This window comes from Camellia sinensis, chromosome 5 (genome assembly GCF_055761805.1).
Source record: "Camellia sinensis isolate YWXY chromosome 5, ASM5576180v1, whole genome shotgun sequence".
Lineage (NCBI taxonomy): Eukaryota > Viridiplantae > Streptophyta > Magnoliopsida > Ericales > Theaceae > Camellia > Camellia sinensis.
The window spans coordinates 114,276,981-114,292,554 of NC_138965.1; the positions used below are offsets into that span (position 1 = coordinate 114,276,981).

The 15,574-nt window shown below is 33.1% G+C and overlaps 1 protein-coding gene across 1 annotated transcript; it reads left to right on the forward strand.

Moving 5' to 3' along the window:
• Positions 1 to 4,667: 4,667 nt before the first annotated feature.
• On the forward strand, positions 4,668 to 11,923 carry LOC114297400 (peptidyl-prolyl cis-trans isomerase FKBP53). The gene is made up of 13 exons (XM_028241817.2): positions 4,668 to 4,870; positions 5,061 to 5,134; positions 5,598 to 5,830; positions 7,019 to 7,158; positions 7,555 to 7,897; positions 8,227 to 8,427; positions 8,567 to 8,764; positions 8,906 to 9,115; positions 10,533 to 10,815; positions 11,057 to 11,144; positions 11,235 to 11,276; positions 11,393 to 11,441; positions 11,562 to 11,923. Exons 1-13 carry the CDS (start codon positions 4,858 to 4,860, stop codon positions 11,641 to 11,643), a joined length of 1,956 nt encoding a protein of 651 aa, XP_028097618.2. The 5' UTR covers positions 4,668 to 4,857; the 3' UTR covers positions 11,644 to 11,923.
• Positions 11,924 to 15,574: the final 3,651 nt, after the last annotated feature.

Here is a 15,574-nt window from a genome sequence, read left to right on the forward strand (position 1 = left end):
ATAAAACTATAAAATATAGAGAGAGGAGAAAGAGAAAAACAAAACTGAAACAAAAAAACCAAAAAAAAATGAACTCTCATTTTATTAGTCGAAATTGAACTCAAGGGAAAGTATGTCATCATTATTATTTTGAAGATCGCCATGTCAAATTTTATTTGTCCTGTTTGGTTATAGAATTTTTAAAACAGTTTTCAAATTTTTGATTCGTATTCTTTTTTTATCTTTTGTGAATTTTTAAAATATTTTAATAAAAAAATTATATCTTTTAAATTCACTTCATCTAGGTATATTTAAAAAGTACAAAATTTTAAAAAAAAAAATCTTTACAAAATTCACTAAATACAAAAAATATATATATATTATTATAAAAATATATTTTATTTTTATTGGTATTTATTGAATTCTTTTTATTTGTTTCTCAAATATTTTACTTTTTTCACAAACAAATGCTATGTACATAACATAATATTCATTATATAATAATAATAATAATAATAATAATAATAATAATAATAAAGGATAATTGGTGAAAAATCTAATTTAAAGAGAGTATAGGACATTAGATAGAAGGAAAAAATTTATTTGGTGATAAGGACATTTGTTGGTTAAAAGGATATTAACACTTATCTGTTGAAATTTTTATATATAACCTATTTGTTCAAAAAATCTCTGTTGAAATTCTATCTATTGAAATTATATGTTAAAAAAATCTTTCTATTGAAATTGTTCATATTTTCCTTATCTTTTGAATTTTTACTCCAAATCCACCTTCTCTCTCTTCTTCTTCTTCTTCTTCTTCTTCTTCTTCTTCTTCTTCTTCATCATCTCTTGTACCTGTAGAATTAGAATTGAAATATATATATATATATATATTTATATGTCCACACCTACTTGAAGTTAGAGAGAGAAACTCTATAAGAGAAAGGGAAGAGAGTCAATAAAGTAATTTGGATAATGATAATTTTGTGTAGTAATTCCATGGATATGAACTTCATAGAATTTCTCTCTCTAACTTCCATATATATGAACTTCAAAGTCATAGCGGTGACAGTGAGAGTCGTGGCCAGAGCGGTGGGGGAAGTAAGTGAAGAAGGGCGGTGGCTGCAATGAAGGAGGAGAAAAATGAGGAAATTGAGGAAGAGAGAAAAAATGATGTAAAAAGAGATAGAGGTTTTCACTAATTCCAAGGCTACTCTTACGTCTTCATCTCCTTCATTAACCAATTTTTTGGATTTCGTGAGAACCATTTCTACATCTCTTCGGTCTCCGCTCAGATGCCCATGCTCCCAATCAGCAAATTCATGACTAACACTCTTCTAAACAAGCAGATTGGGGTTTCATTCATGCGTGAGAGAGAGAGAGAAAGAGGGTACTGGTTTGGAGCTTTGTTTGCACAGATAAAGAGTGGTGTCCTTATGGACTTAAATGTGTCCTTTTGGACTTAATATTTTAGAGTGTGGACTCTTGGACAAAAGAAGTCCAAATTTGGATTTATGAAAAGAACGCCTTTATAATAATAAAAATAAAATGTCTCATTTTTTTGTAAACATAATGACTTGTACTTATACATAAGGTTTATTGCATATATACACCTAAAAATTCAAAAAATGAATTTTTTTATTCAGCTCCCTTAAAAAGATTTTGTATTAGTTGAAGTACAACTAAAATATACTTACTAATTTAAGGACACTAAACTTTTTTTGGACAAAACTACCCTTAGTGTACTTTTATTACCCTACCAACCTTTGAACATCTCTGCTACCGTCGATGATCACCTCAGGTCTCTATCTACGACTATTGGTGATGACCACCAGCAACAGTTTTTTGGCAAAGATCACTGATTGTCGGTGATTATTTTTCAGCCACTCTCCGATGAAAACTGACAATGTGAAATTTCACTAATTTAGCATAGTCAAATTTTATTTCTCCAAAGATTCACTGGAAATTATAATTGTTGCAGGAAAATTTTACTGTGATAGTGAAATTTTTCTAACTTTCTAAAATTTTAGTAAAGTTAGTCAGTGAAATTTCTCTAACCAAATCTACTGAATTGTAGAAAGTTGGAAAATTTATACTAACCAAATCTAATGAAATTGCAAAAATTAAGAGAACTCACATTGACCAAATCTATTGAATTGTAGAAAGTCATAAAAATTCCAATAACTAATTTCATTCGAACTTAAACAAAAATGTAAATATTTTTATATCATTACAACAAACAATATCTATTAAACAACAACACAACATAAAAATCAAATAGAAGAAAGGGATTGAACAATATCAAATAAAGAAAGGGATAAAAGATAAATGAATCATAGAAAACATAAAGAGAGAGAGAGAGAGAGAGAGAGAGATGTTGGTATATTTCATAATAATTGAAAAATAAATTAGATAAAATAAAATAGAGAAGATAAAACAATCTTGTTTTTATTATTAAATAAAATAAAATAACATATAGAATTGGAGAACAAACCATAAAACTAAATATACATAATTGAACTAGATTACAACATGGAATTCAAATAAACCAAATTACTAGAACCAACTAGTAACATGGATAAATAAAAATTCAGAACAAAATTAATTATGAAAAAATGAAGAACAAATGATAAGGAATGCAAATCAAGACCCGTGTTTCACACGATGTTCTTAAAACATATTCGCCGCCTTATTGATAATATTGGAGGTCTGCTATCATACATCTCTTAAGATACAACTGTTGAATATCTACTACAGTAGCACTTACTAAAACAGCTCCAGCAAACATGAACATTCGTAGTACTCTCTTTAACAGGAACCAAAGAAAATGAATAGCAAAGGGAATATATTTTTGGTGTAAAAATCCATACCTATTTTTCATCTAAACAAATCCTCTCCATTTTCTATCTCTCAAAACCCTCTACAAATCATCTCCAAAAGATGAAGGGAAAAAGCCCCTTTTATACTTGTAAGGGAGGGTCTTAGCCATGAAGGCCAACATTAACCCTAGCATCAAATCAATGGTCATCAACTCTAGCCATTAGGGCTAGAGTTACAAAGGTCTAAAACTCTCATGTGCATTATATAAAAAATAAACATATATAGATAGCCAAGCCCCATCTTTTAGACAGCCATAACTTCTTTCCTTTGGAAATTTGGATGCCCAAAGGGCCCAAACTATAGACAAATCCTTGGCTTTATATATTCGTTAATGTTTTCAACATTAACTAATATGGGATAGGTGGTTTTTCACCTTCCCAAAACCCCTTTCATTAATGCCCACTTTATGAGATAATTTCTCATTCAAAACTTAATGATTTTGGCACATCCTTTTTGCATTATAATCTTCTCATTTAAGAGAATACAAAATTACTTGAACCTATCTCAACAGATGATTGGGTCCCACTTTAATAGTATCGAAATTGTCGAAAAATCATATTTTCCAACAATAGAGAGGGGAAAAAAATCAATGAGTGGAGTCGACGGTGGTAAGATGATCAAAGTGTAAATAGTGATTGCAAACAACAGACAAAAGGTTTAGATCTCGGTGGTGGTTATAAACGGCAACACAGTTAAGATCTATATGAGATGACGATAGAAGACGTAAATGTAATTGAAGGAGGTGACAACAGTGGAGATGGATGTAGTTGAAACGATCGTCCATTATAAAGAGAGAATATAAGGAAAGAGCAAGAAAAATAGAGAGCGTGGGAAATCTTAAAAAAAAAAAAAAAACATCATAGAAAAATTAAGATTATAAGTTGTAAGATCATTTTTGACTATTTATCTCAAAACATTTATTTATTATTATAGAATTTAAAAACTTAGAGACTTTAACTAATAACTAAACTTTTAGTAGTCGTTTGGGAAGTTGGGTTGGAGTTAAAATAGTTACAAAAAAACAAAATAGGTTTTTAGTTCCAAGTTAAAAGTTATCACATTCAAACTATAATCATTTCATTTTTTCTCTCACGAAAGTCAAAAAAACTAAAAAACCATCACAAATGACGTTTTTTAGCCTCAAGTTAAAATAATTACAAAGTCAAAAAACCAAAAACCAACCCATATCCCAAATGAAATCTTAATATCCTTAAACTCTTGCATAAATATTAGGATCTATTCCTAATTTTTTCAAAGATAAAATTAATCTTTTAACAATTTCTTGCATAAATATTCACTGTGTTTTGTTTGAGTTTTCTAGATTAAGTTTTTTGAAAATTGGATTTTTTGGTTTTCGTATTCTTTTGTTTTTAGTGAATATTTTTTAAATTTTAAACATTTTTTTTACTTTTTTAGATGCACTTTAGTTAGATGTATCTAAAAAGTAAAAAATTTGTGAAAAAATATTTTAAAAAATTAATAAATACATAAAAATACAAAAAATGTACTGAATTCTTGTATTTTTTTTATATTTTTGGTATTTAGTGAATTTTTAAAAGATTTTTTTTATAATTTTTTTATTTTTTAGGTGTATTTATGTTAGGTGTGTCTAAAAGTAAAAAAAAAAATACTTAAAATATTAAAAAAAGTCAATAAAAATAAAAAAATATAAAAAATAAAAAAATAGAATTTTCTGAAAAGTATTAACTGAAAAGAGAAAACAAGCAAGCTCATTAGGATCAATTTCTTAATTTTTTTCCTCTTTCCTTTTTTCTTTTTAGGGAAGCTCGATAAACAGCTTTAAAATTCCCGCGCTAGCGATGCCACGTCATTATTCACATGACCCACCTGAATCATATATATATAAATTTTATATATATATATATCCATCTGCTAGGGTTTAACAAACCCAAGAGCTCCATCATCTAGGGTTTAAAGAGAACCTCTTATTTGATCATTTGAACTTCAATCCAAACCCTACAACATTTCGCTCCACGAATGGCTTTCTGGGGTTAGCGCTCTCTCTCTCTCTCTCTCTATATATAAATATATATATACGTGTATACGCTTCTTTTTTCTTTTGTTCTTTCAACAAGCAATCAAAATGGAATCTCTGAATTGTAGAATCTTTTGTTTGATGTAAATCTAGATTGGTATGTTCTCTACTTACAATTAAATTTCAATTGGGGTTTCACTTTCAGGGGTTGAGGTAAAACCTGGAAAACCATTCACTCATTCATTTGATCGGATCAGAGGAAGGCTTCGCATTTCTCAGGTATTGATTCCCCAACAAAACCTGTATTTTCTTTTCCAAATTCCATTATTGGGGGCAATTGAACTGAATTTGAGGTTACTATGTATGTAAACTTGTCATCTCCAGCCCTTACTCAAATTTTAGTCAAAGGTTTATTTGATATGAACCACTCTAATGGACAAACTGAGATTTATAAATAAAATTGAGTAAAAGCTTCACTGATGGCAAGTGATAAGCTTGAGAGCCACAAATTTTCCTTGAAAATCTCGAGTAAACATTTGTGTCTCTCTTGATTTGGGTAAAATTTTGAGTAAAACTTCATTTGGTATGAGTTTTGGTCAAGGAGTGGAGGGTGTTTTGAGTATTTTTATCCTAATTTAAATTTGATATAGATTTGAGTTGAGGATTGGAGATGCCCATATGTAGAACTTTCAAGACTAGGTTGTTTTTGGTAATGGCTCATCAATGTGTTGTGATTTCTTAGGCAACGTTGGGGATTGGCTCATCTACAAAGACTAGCTTAGTTCAGTGTAATGTAGGAGATAAGAGTCCGGTTTTTCTATGTGCTTTGTTGCCTGATAAAACAGAATCATGCCATTTGGAATTGGAATTTGAAGAGGCTGGTGAAGTTGTCTTCTCTGTTATTGGTCCTCGAAGCGTTTACCTCACCGGTTACTATTTGGGTAATGGCCGACACTCAAATCTAAATGACGACACGTATCCTTGTGTTTCTATGTCAAATTTTCCCTCACTTGATCTCATGTAGTAATGCTATACAAACATTTTGTGCTTGCAAGAGTTGTTCCTGTCATATTATGTTACTGGGTCTTGTTTTTTATTCCAAAGTTCTGTTAATGTTTCTACATCTATAATTAAGGAAAATTATAAATTTGATATTTTATATAGCATTTTTCATATTTCCTTCCTGTCAGTGAGACAAGCAGTGAATTGTCACCTATGAAGCATAGATACGGGTACTGATACAGGATATGGGGTATGTTACAATATGGATATGGCAACACAAAAAAAATTAAATAAATAGAATACAGGAACGTCTAGTCTAGGATACTTTAGTAAAAAAAAATTCTATTATTGTTTTATTTATAATAATTTTTAGTATTTTTTTGCACATTAGCTCAAAGAATGTCCAATGACAATCACTTTACCAAAAAAAAATTTAGTAGGTCCTATGAAAATTCCATTGCAATATCAACTCTAAATTGTGTTTATTGCCCTTGTACCTTTTCCTTTCACACTTAAATGTGTTATATGCAAATGTGTTTTACTCAAATATACTTGTTTATTTAATTGTCGAAATCCAATTTTAGTGTCATTATATTTTCTTATTTATTCTTACTTTTTAGAAAGTATGGATATGGAATTCATATACTTTAATGGTATGCAAGAATTATTACAATCTCACTTTCATAATAATTCGGATATGTGACTTGGAGTATCCAAAAAGTATCTAATACTTCTCAAAATCAAGGAAAATTAATATCAAGTATCAGATATGTTTGAGAAGTATCAAATATGTATCTACTCTTACCAAAATATATATATATATATATATGTATGTATGTGCGAGTATTCGAGTATCAGTATCCGATATGGATAGGACTCTCTTCTAGAAGTATCCGTGCTTCATAGATTGTCACACCTCCTCATTATCATGATTCATATGACTGCCATCTCTTATTTCAGTGTCAAATTAAAGTAATTAACTTATATCTCTTTTATTTATAGAAGTTCCTTACCACATCTGGTGTGGGGAGTTTTTTGGCAATCCCACTGCCAGAAATATTTTTATCCTAACCACTTGGACTGTTTTGGACAAAAGCTGCTTTATATTTTGTTAGTTTAGTAGCATGAATCTTTCTACTTTCCTTCACTATGATGACAAAGAGATTCCTATGGGGAGGATATTGCAAACTCAGAGACAGAACGATCAACTCACTGCAGCGATGAAGATGAATATGAGGATAGTTTTATTGATGATGGTAATGTTGAAGTTTTTCCAGCTTCTCCTATTTCGAATGACAGAGGTATCTTTCTCATTCCTTATGCTTCATTTCTCCCTGTGAAATTTGTGAATACAATTTTGAGTCAACTCTATTTTAGTGGCTGCACAGTGCCTTTTCAATTTTAAACATTACATATAATTCACCTATTTTTGGCAACATTAAATTTGTCAATCACATAATTTTGTTTGTTTTTGCCGGGACTTGGTAGTATTCTGTGCGACATGTTGCCAAGTTGTGCAATCTTTATTCAGATTCAATCGAAGTGAAGAACTTTTTTATCAAATTACTGTTGATCTGACGTGAAAGTTTGTGGATTTATTTTACGGTGTTCACTTGCTAATACATTTGGAAAAAATAGTTTATGCAATTTTTTAAGTGAAGTGTATTCTGTTTGAAATTTGGTGATCTTGACTCCAGAGGTTGATGAGGAGATGTTGGATATGAAGAAGCCAAGGAGGAAAAGTATCCGTAAACGACTTAAGAAGAATTACCAGTCAATTGAATCTGACGATGATGATGACAATAATTCCCACCAAAAACATATTATCAATGAATGCACGGGTGTATCAGGACTAGTAAGTGAAGATGAAGACAACTTCCCAATTTCATTTCTACATAAAAGTAGTAGAACTGAAGCGGGAGAAAAGATTGACATGGAAACAAGTAAAACAGGCAACAAGAAGACAGAAGATGATGGCACTTGCATTATTGATCCAAAAAGTAAAGCTGATGCTGTTGTTGTAGATGGTGAGCCAGAAAGGTGAGAGTGTTGTATGACTGCTTATTATGGTAGTTCACATATGCCTCGGATGATTTATGTTAGTATCTACCTGTTGTAATTTTTGTTTATCCCAGATTTTTTCTGTGTAGTTAAAAAAAAAAAATCGTAACCACCAGTTATATATGCTACTCTTCGCCATTTAAGATTAAGACAATAGAAAAAACAGATTTCATAATTACACAAACGGGGATAAACTTTGTGTGATGAAGGAATCACCCTACTGATGCTTGTCTAGACATCGTTTATGTGAGGGTTTCATTGATGATTCTTTTGTTCTTTGTGTTCATCTTATTGGTATACTCAAGCAGGGGAATGGACCTGCCATCTGGTTCCTTCCTTTGCTCTGATGGAGTGGGCTCTGAGAACAGCTTTGAACTGAAGAGGGAAAGGAAAGAAAGGTCCAGTGAGGGGAAGACTCTTAAAACTGTTACTGTTTATTGTTACAATGCCCACAATGAGGAGAAATTGCAGTACACAGGAGAAAAGACTCAAAAGCCAGACACTGATAAGTCAGTATTATTGTCTTCTTTTGAGCTGTTGATAATGTGTGCATGTGTGTTATATTCTTGAACATTGGATCTTATTGGTTATCTTTTTTGTTAATTTTAATTTATGCTTGTTTCATGCTTAAATGATGTGTTCAAGCAGGGAATCTGACCTGCCATATAATTCCTTACCCCCTTCTAATGAAGTGGGCTTTGAAAACCACATGAAGTCAAAGAAGAAAAGGAAAGAAAGAACAAAGGGAAAAACTCTCATGTCGGGCGTTGTTAACCATAGTAATTCCCTGAAAGATCATGAAGTCCTGCAAGACAAAGCAGAGGATCAGAAGCCAGCCACTGAAAAGTGAGGACTATAATTTTTCTTTCAAGTGTTGGATGTGATTCCTGCATGCATGCATATGCTTGTAAATATGCACATGTTTTGGTTGATAATTCTGTTTTTTGAGCCTTAATTGTGTTCACGTTGTATGGTTTACTTGAACAGGGAAACTGACTGGTGTCTGCCTTCTACTGAAGCTGGCTCAGAAAATGGTGCAAAGCCTAAGAAGAGAAGGAAAGAATGCGCTGCTGACAGAAAAGCTGTTGAAGGCAGTGCAAACTATAATAATGTCCTTAAAGAGGACAAAATGAAGCAAAATGGCGCTGCTAGAAAAAGTGTTAGAAGTGAACAAGATGAAAAGTTTGCCAGCGTTAAGTGAGTACTTTGCCCCTAATATGTTAAATAGAACTGTGAAGAGCATTTTTTTTTTCTCCTTCCTAACTACTTTTAATTGCAACCCCCTTCACTGGTCAAGGGTTCAAGTCTCACCATAGGCTAGACCCTCCCCTTACTAGGCTATGGTATCCGATGTACCAGAAAAAAAGGAAAATACAATAAAAAAAAATCAAAAATAACCCTAGGATTTGATCCCTGTACTATAACACATTAAACTGAGGTTTTAATTCTTTTCAAATAAAACCCTGAATTTTTAAAATGAGTACAACACAAGTCATCTGTCTAAAAGAGTAGGGACAATTTTGTAAATTCCTCATTTCATCTTCATCATTAAAAAATACATACATATAGATACAATATATATACAAACTCACCACTGCCACCTCCTCTTATTGCAGCCACCCACATCCACCACCTTCTCCTACCAAAGCCATCCACCTCCACTGCGCTCACCACCACCCCCTGCCCCCTTCCCTATCACACCATCACACCCAGCCCCTTCCCCCATCACACTGCCACACCTAACCCCCTTCTCTCACCGCACCCCCACCAAATGATCTCGAGGCATTGGAGCCAGGAATTTTTAATGGTTGGGGGAGCACCAATTCATCTTCTCCCAAATCCAATTGCTGTAAATGGATAGGCATCACATGCAATTTGTCCTCAATTTCTGTAACTGGATAAGCATCCAATTGTTGGAGTTCAGAATTATTAATGGTTGGGTTGGAGTCAAGTTGGAGCTTTCAAGGCAGAAATTGATGGGTGAATTCTCTGAACCCTTAACGTCTTTGACAATTTCCTCCAAGGCTCATTACCAACAGCACCGTTCCATATGCCAAATTTAAAAGTCCTGTACGTGAGAAACAACAACCTGTCCTGCTCAATTCCAATAAATATGAAGCTGCCTTCGCTCCAAATTTTTAACATTTTTGAGGTGGAGCAGGGGAGGGGAGACGCAGGAGCAGGAGCTGAGCAGGTGGCTGTAAATAGGAGAGAGTGGAAGGGTTTGATTCTTGATGCTCAACTTCATGGTATAGTTGATGAGGGATGGTTTTGATCATAGATGGTTGATAAAAATAGTGATGATGATTTGGTGTGATCAAGTTCAAACACATGTCAAAAAAACAAGTCTGTTAGATAAGTAAATGGGAATAGATGAAGAGTTGGAATTGTGTATAATTTAAAAATTCAAGGTTTCATTTGAAAAAATTAAAAAACTTAGGATCTAATAATAATAAGCTACATGGGTCAAACCCTGGGATTATTTTGTAATTTCCCCCTCAAAAAATAAAGCAGTAGCCTTGATCTTCCAGTTTGGTAATCAGCTTTCTCCACTACTTGTCTCCTAATATTGTCTTCTGATTTTGTAGAAAATTTTGCTTTAAATTATGTGCAGGAGTATTGACATTGATTCCAATCGAGTAGCTGATGGAGATCAATCTGTGGACAAGAAAACTAAAAAGAAAAAAAAGAAGAGTAAAATTCAGGAGAGTGAGGGAAATATGAATAAAGATGCACCTTCCTTGACAACAGAAGAAAAGAACGACTCCATTATGGGATTTGAGGACAAGAATGTGGAAGCCAAGTCATCTCAAGTGAGGACCTTATCAAATGGATTGGTCATTGAAGAGCTAGAAATGGGTAACCCTGATGGCAAAATAGCTGCTTTGGGGAAAAAGGCAAGTATTTTGTTTTTAATCGATCAATAAATGAATAATTGTTGGTGGATGTGATCATCCCAGCCAATTTCATGAACAGGAAGTAATTTGAATTATATTATTGTAGTCCTATATGTTGTAATAGGTGAATATATGTTGTCAATTGTATCATATTTTGTTTGGCTTAGGTCAAAGCCTGTGAGTTTCTATATGTTTTTGTGGTGTTGCCTTTGTTGATTGAATTAACTTTTGTTTGGCTTAGGTCAAAGTCCATTATATCGGCAAGTTAAGGGAGAATGGACAAATATTTGACACAAATATCGGCAAAACTCCCTTAAAGTTTCGTCTAGGTATTTATCCAGCAAATAACATATTTTTTGTTTTGTTTTGTTTATTTTATATTTAACCCTAATCTCACCCCACTATATTGCTTCATGTAGGTGCTGAAGATGTTATAGAGGGATGGAATATGGGTCTTAACGGTAATTACCTCATGGACAATTTTTTTTTTTTGCAAGTGTTAAAGTTGATAATTTTGTTGTTGTTTCATTATTATTTTTGCTACCATCTTAGGTTTATATTTTTGCTAATATCTCAGGTATGCGAGTTGGTAACAAAAGAAGGCTCACTATCCCACCATCAATGGGGTATAAGATAAAATCCTTTTATTTATTTATTTTTATGTGAATATGTATTAAATTCCGCTTCTGTTTCTCTGCTTGTTTTTTCACTCCCTCACATAAACTTATCTTATCTTTGTGATGCAGTTATGGCAGTCAGGGAGCTGGTGAGAATATACCGCCAAACTCTTGGCTCGTATATGAGGTTGAATTGGTTGGCATCCGTTGATGGTTCTCTTCTCTGTTGTTTTCGTTGCCATCCTCGTCTTTATGTTCGAAACTTTATAAAGTAGGACAAAAGGAGTACCAAAGTAATCGTCAATCCACACCCCAAAAAACAAAAGGTGTATTTGTCAGTGTTTGAAAAGTTGTTATTTTAATAGGTTATTTTAATTTTTGACTATTTTAATACATTAAAATATTTGTGATTGGGAGAATGGTTAGATTTTTTTGTAGTTTGATGTAATATTTATGAGAGGAAAAGTGAAATGATTATGGGTTTGATGTGATATATTGTCTTATTGGTTATTAGTCTATTTTGTCTTTTTGTATTTTTTAGCCCAAAAAATAAAAAAATAACCTTTACCAAACAAGGCCTTTGTTGAAATTGGGTTTTGAATTTAAAGTTACGGTGATTTGGGTGAGCCGGCCCTATAGCATAGTTGGAGCAAATTTTGATCCGGATGAGAGCTGGTGTGACAAATTGATAAGAGTGATTTTTGTAAATATATTTAGTATCAATTAGCATTTAGCAATTTATATATGAATGCGTCTTTACATGTTTGTGAATTTTATTTGAAAAAATAGCATTGTGCACTCTGGTACTTTTATTTAAATTGTAGATTAGTCCATCATGTTTTATTTCTAATAATCTTAATTTTGTATTTTAAGGGGAGTTTCAATGTAATGTTTTACAAATTTTTCATCATGGCCATAGCTTTTCTCCGGTCCGAAATCAATTTGTACGGTGCTATTGGGCTATAGTGGGGTTGATTATGGGCCTATCTTGATCATTCAAACCATTCAATATGTAGAGCTTGTCGAGTTCATTATCTCTGAAAAAAATTACGTTAATTGAATATCAATAGTCATTTAATCTGTTTGTATTTATCTCAACGGTAATTATAATTTCAAAAATAAATCACCGACACAAATTCAAGCTAATCAAGTGGTTATCGCAATCTGATTAATGTGATTTTTTGTAGGAATGATATATTCGACAATCTCTACACATTGAATAGTTTGGATCATCGAGATGGGCCCAGAGTCGGGCCCATCGTGGCCCAACAACACCGTTTGTTTTCGAATTGTAGAGAAGCTAGATCCTATTATTATTATTAATTTGTTTTGTTAACCTGCATAATGAATACAAAAGATATGATCTCTATACATTGAATTATTTGGATCATCGAGATGTGTTCAAAGTCGGGCCCATCGCGGCCCAACAATATCATCCAGTCTGTTTGGAGAGGAGGTGTACCTTATTAATTTGTTCAGTTAACATGCATAATGAATACATAAGATATGATCTCTATACATTTGGGCCTCGATTTGGACCCACAGCGACCTAATAGTACTGTCTAGTCTGTTTCCAGATTGGAGAGGAGTTGGACTCTATTATTATTAATTTGTTTTGTTAACATCCATAATGAATACAGAAGATATGATTAGATAATATAAAAGACAGAAAAAGACTATGATACATATCCTTCTAAGAATGTATACTATATGCACTTTATAATTAAAGAAAAAAATTGCATATTTTTTAAGTCATAATTAAAAAGAAATACTAATAATAATTATGACCAAATATCACATATGACATAACTAAAAATCTCATGAATCATAATTAAAATATTATCATAATTAAAGAAGAAAATTATATAATTAGGGATGTATATGACACACTTTTTTTCAAGGGATGTGTATATTAACATTTCCTCAAAAAAAATCCACACACAAAATCTACAAAATACAGAATATGATTAGATAAAAAAATGCTAACAACATTACACAATTTAATGAAAGAACATTATGGTTAGGTAATTTTTTTTCCATAAAAATTAAATTAAATTAAAAAAAAATGCACACATTAATTAGTTAATGAAAAAAATAAGGGTAAATTACAAAACTCCTCATCTTTGTATAAAAAATTACTTACAAAGACAATTTCATACAATATTTATTTAGGATGGTGTGATAACCATTTTTTTAAAATTATGAACAAAATAATAATTTTAGATTTGAATGAAATGATTACAACAAGATAATGTATCATTATTCATGATATGAGAAACACTATGCTCTATACCTTTCGAAAGATTTGCATTATATGCACCTTATAACTAAAAAAAAATAAAAACATAATTTTGATTTGTTGAGTCATAATTATAAAAAAAATGTTGAAGCACTAATAAATCTCAAAATGTGATCTTGTGAACTGTTTAGTCCTTCATTCTTTTTTTTGTTTCATATGAACCCAAAGGTAGGGCTAAGCAAGGAATTTGTATAATCCGTAACCTAATCAGGTCCAGTCCAATCCAGTAGGATTAAATTGGTTTTTTGGATCTGTGGTTCGATTCCGGATTAGAAATTTAAAAATCCGTAGGCCACGGATTGGTTCTAGATTGAACCCCACGGTTCCTGATTGAAACCGATCCGGACCGTATATAAATAGTCTATATTTATACTATATATCCTCCCACATAATATCATTTCTTGTTTCATATAAAAGCTAAACACCAACCCTAATTCAACCTCACACACACGAATCCGGATCTTCGGTCGCCATTCCCTGTAGCCATCCCCTGTCGCCCCCAAAACGACGTCGTTTTGGGGGCGAATTTTCAAAAAAAAAAAACGCAGAGAAGAGGGAGGAAGGAGAGGAAGAGGGAGAGGGAGGAAGGAGAGGGAGAGGGAGAGGGAGGGGGAGGGGGCCTTAAATACAGGGGAGGAGGAGGAGGAGGCGACGGCGGCGAGGGACGAGGACGGACGGCAGCGAGGGACGAGGACGGACGGCAGCGACGGCGGCTGCGACGAGGTGGAGCTGCTGCGACGGCAGCGACGGCGGCTGCAACGGCGGCGAGGGACGAGGACGGACGGCGAGCTCGCAGCCTCCTCCTCCTCCCTACCCTCCCTCTCCCTCTCCCTCTCCCTCTCCCTCTCCCTCTTCCTCTCCTTCCTCCCTCTTCTCTGCGTTTTTTTTTTTCTGAAAATTGCCCCCAAAACGACGTCGTTTTGGGGGCGACAGGAAAGGGCGACAGGGGAAGGCGACAGGGTGATCCGGATTCCACACACACGCCGCTCATACTCACTACCTCTTACACTCTCATCTCTCTCTTTCGGTACTTTCTCTCTCTTCTCTTTCTTATACAAGTTCTCTCTCAGATCCTCCATCTCAGATCTTTAACCTCACACATCACTCACTCATTGCCTCTTACACTCTCATCTCTTTTTCTCAGATCCTCTATCTTATATCAGATCATATATCTTAAATTGGTAGTTGTAGCTCTCTTTCTCTCTCTCGGCACTCTCTCTTTCTCTCTCTCTTCTTTTTCTCAGACAAGTTCTCTCTCAGATCCTCCATCTCAGATCAAATCATCTATCTCAGATCATTAGTTGTAGCTCTCTCTCCCTCCCCTCTTTCTCTCTCTCTCTCTCTCTCTATATATATATATATATTATATTTTCTTTTTGTGGGTTTCTTCTGTAACCTGTTTGCTGATTTTTCCAACCCCAGATTTGTCACATTTGATAACTCTTATATTTTCTTTTTGTGGGTTTCTTATGTATATATTATATCTATCCAGATTTGTGGATTTCATTTGTGTTCTGTTTCTTTTTGCATTATACTCTCAGGTTTATGTTTGTTCTCTTTATAACTCTGTTTTTGCATTGTACTCTCAGATTAATTTTATATTTGTGTATGTTTTGTTTGATTGCTCTGTTTTTTAAGCCATATTTGATAACTCTGCTCATATATGATCTGTTTGATTTTATCTCAGATCATTCATCTTGTTGATTGTTCATTTCATCTTATCTACAATGGATTCGGTAAATCTAAATCTTTGATTACATGTTTAATGCTATTTAGTGTTTCTAGTTTTGCCCAACTGCTCAAAGTGCTAGTAATTCTTTACATTTGTGTTATAATCTGTGTT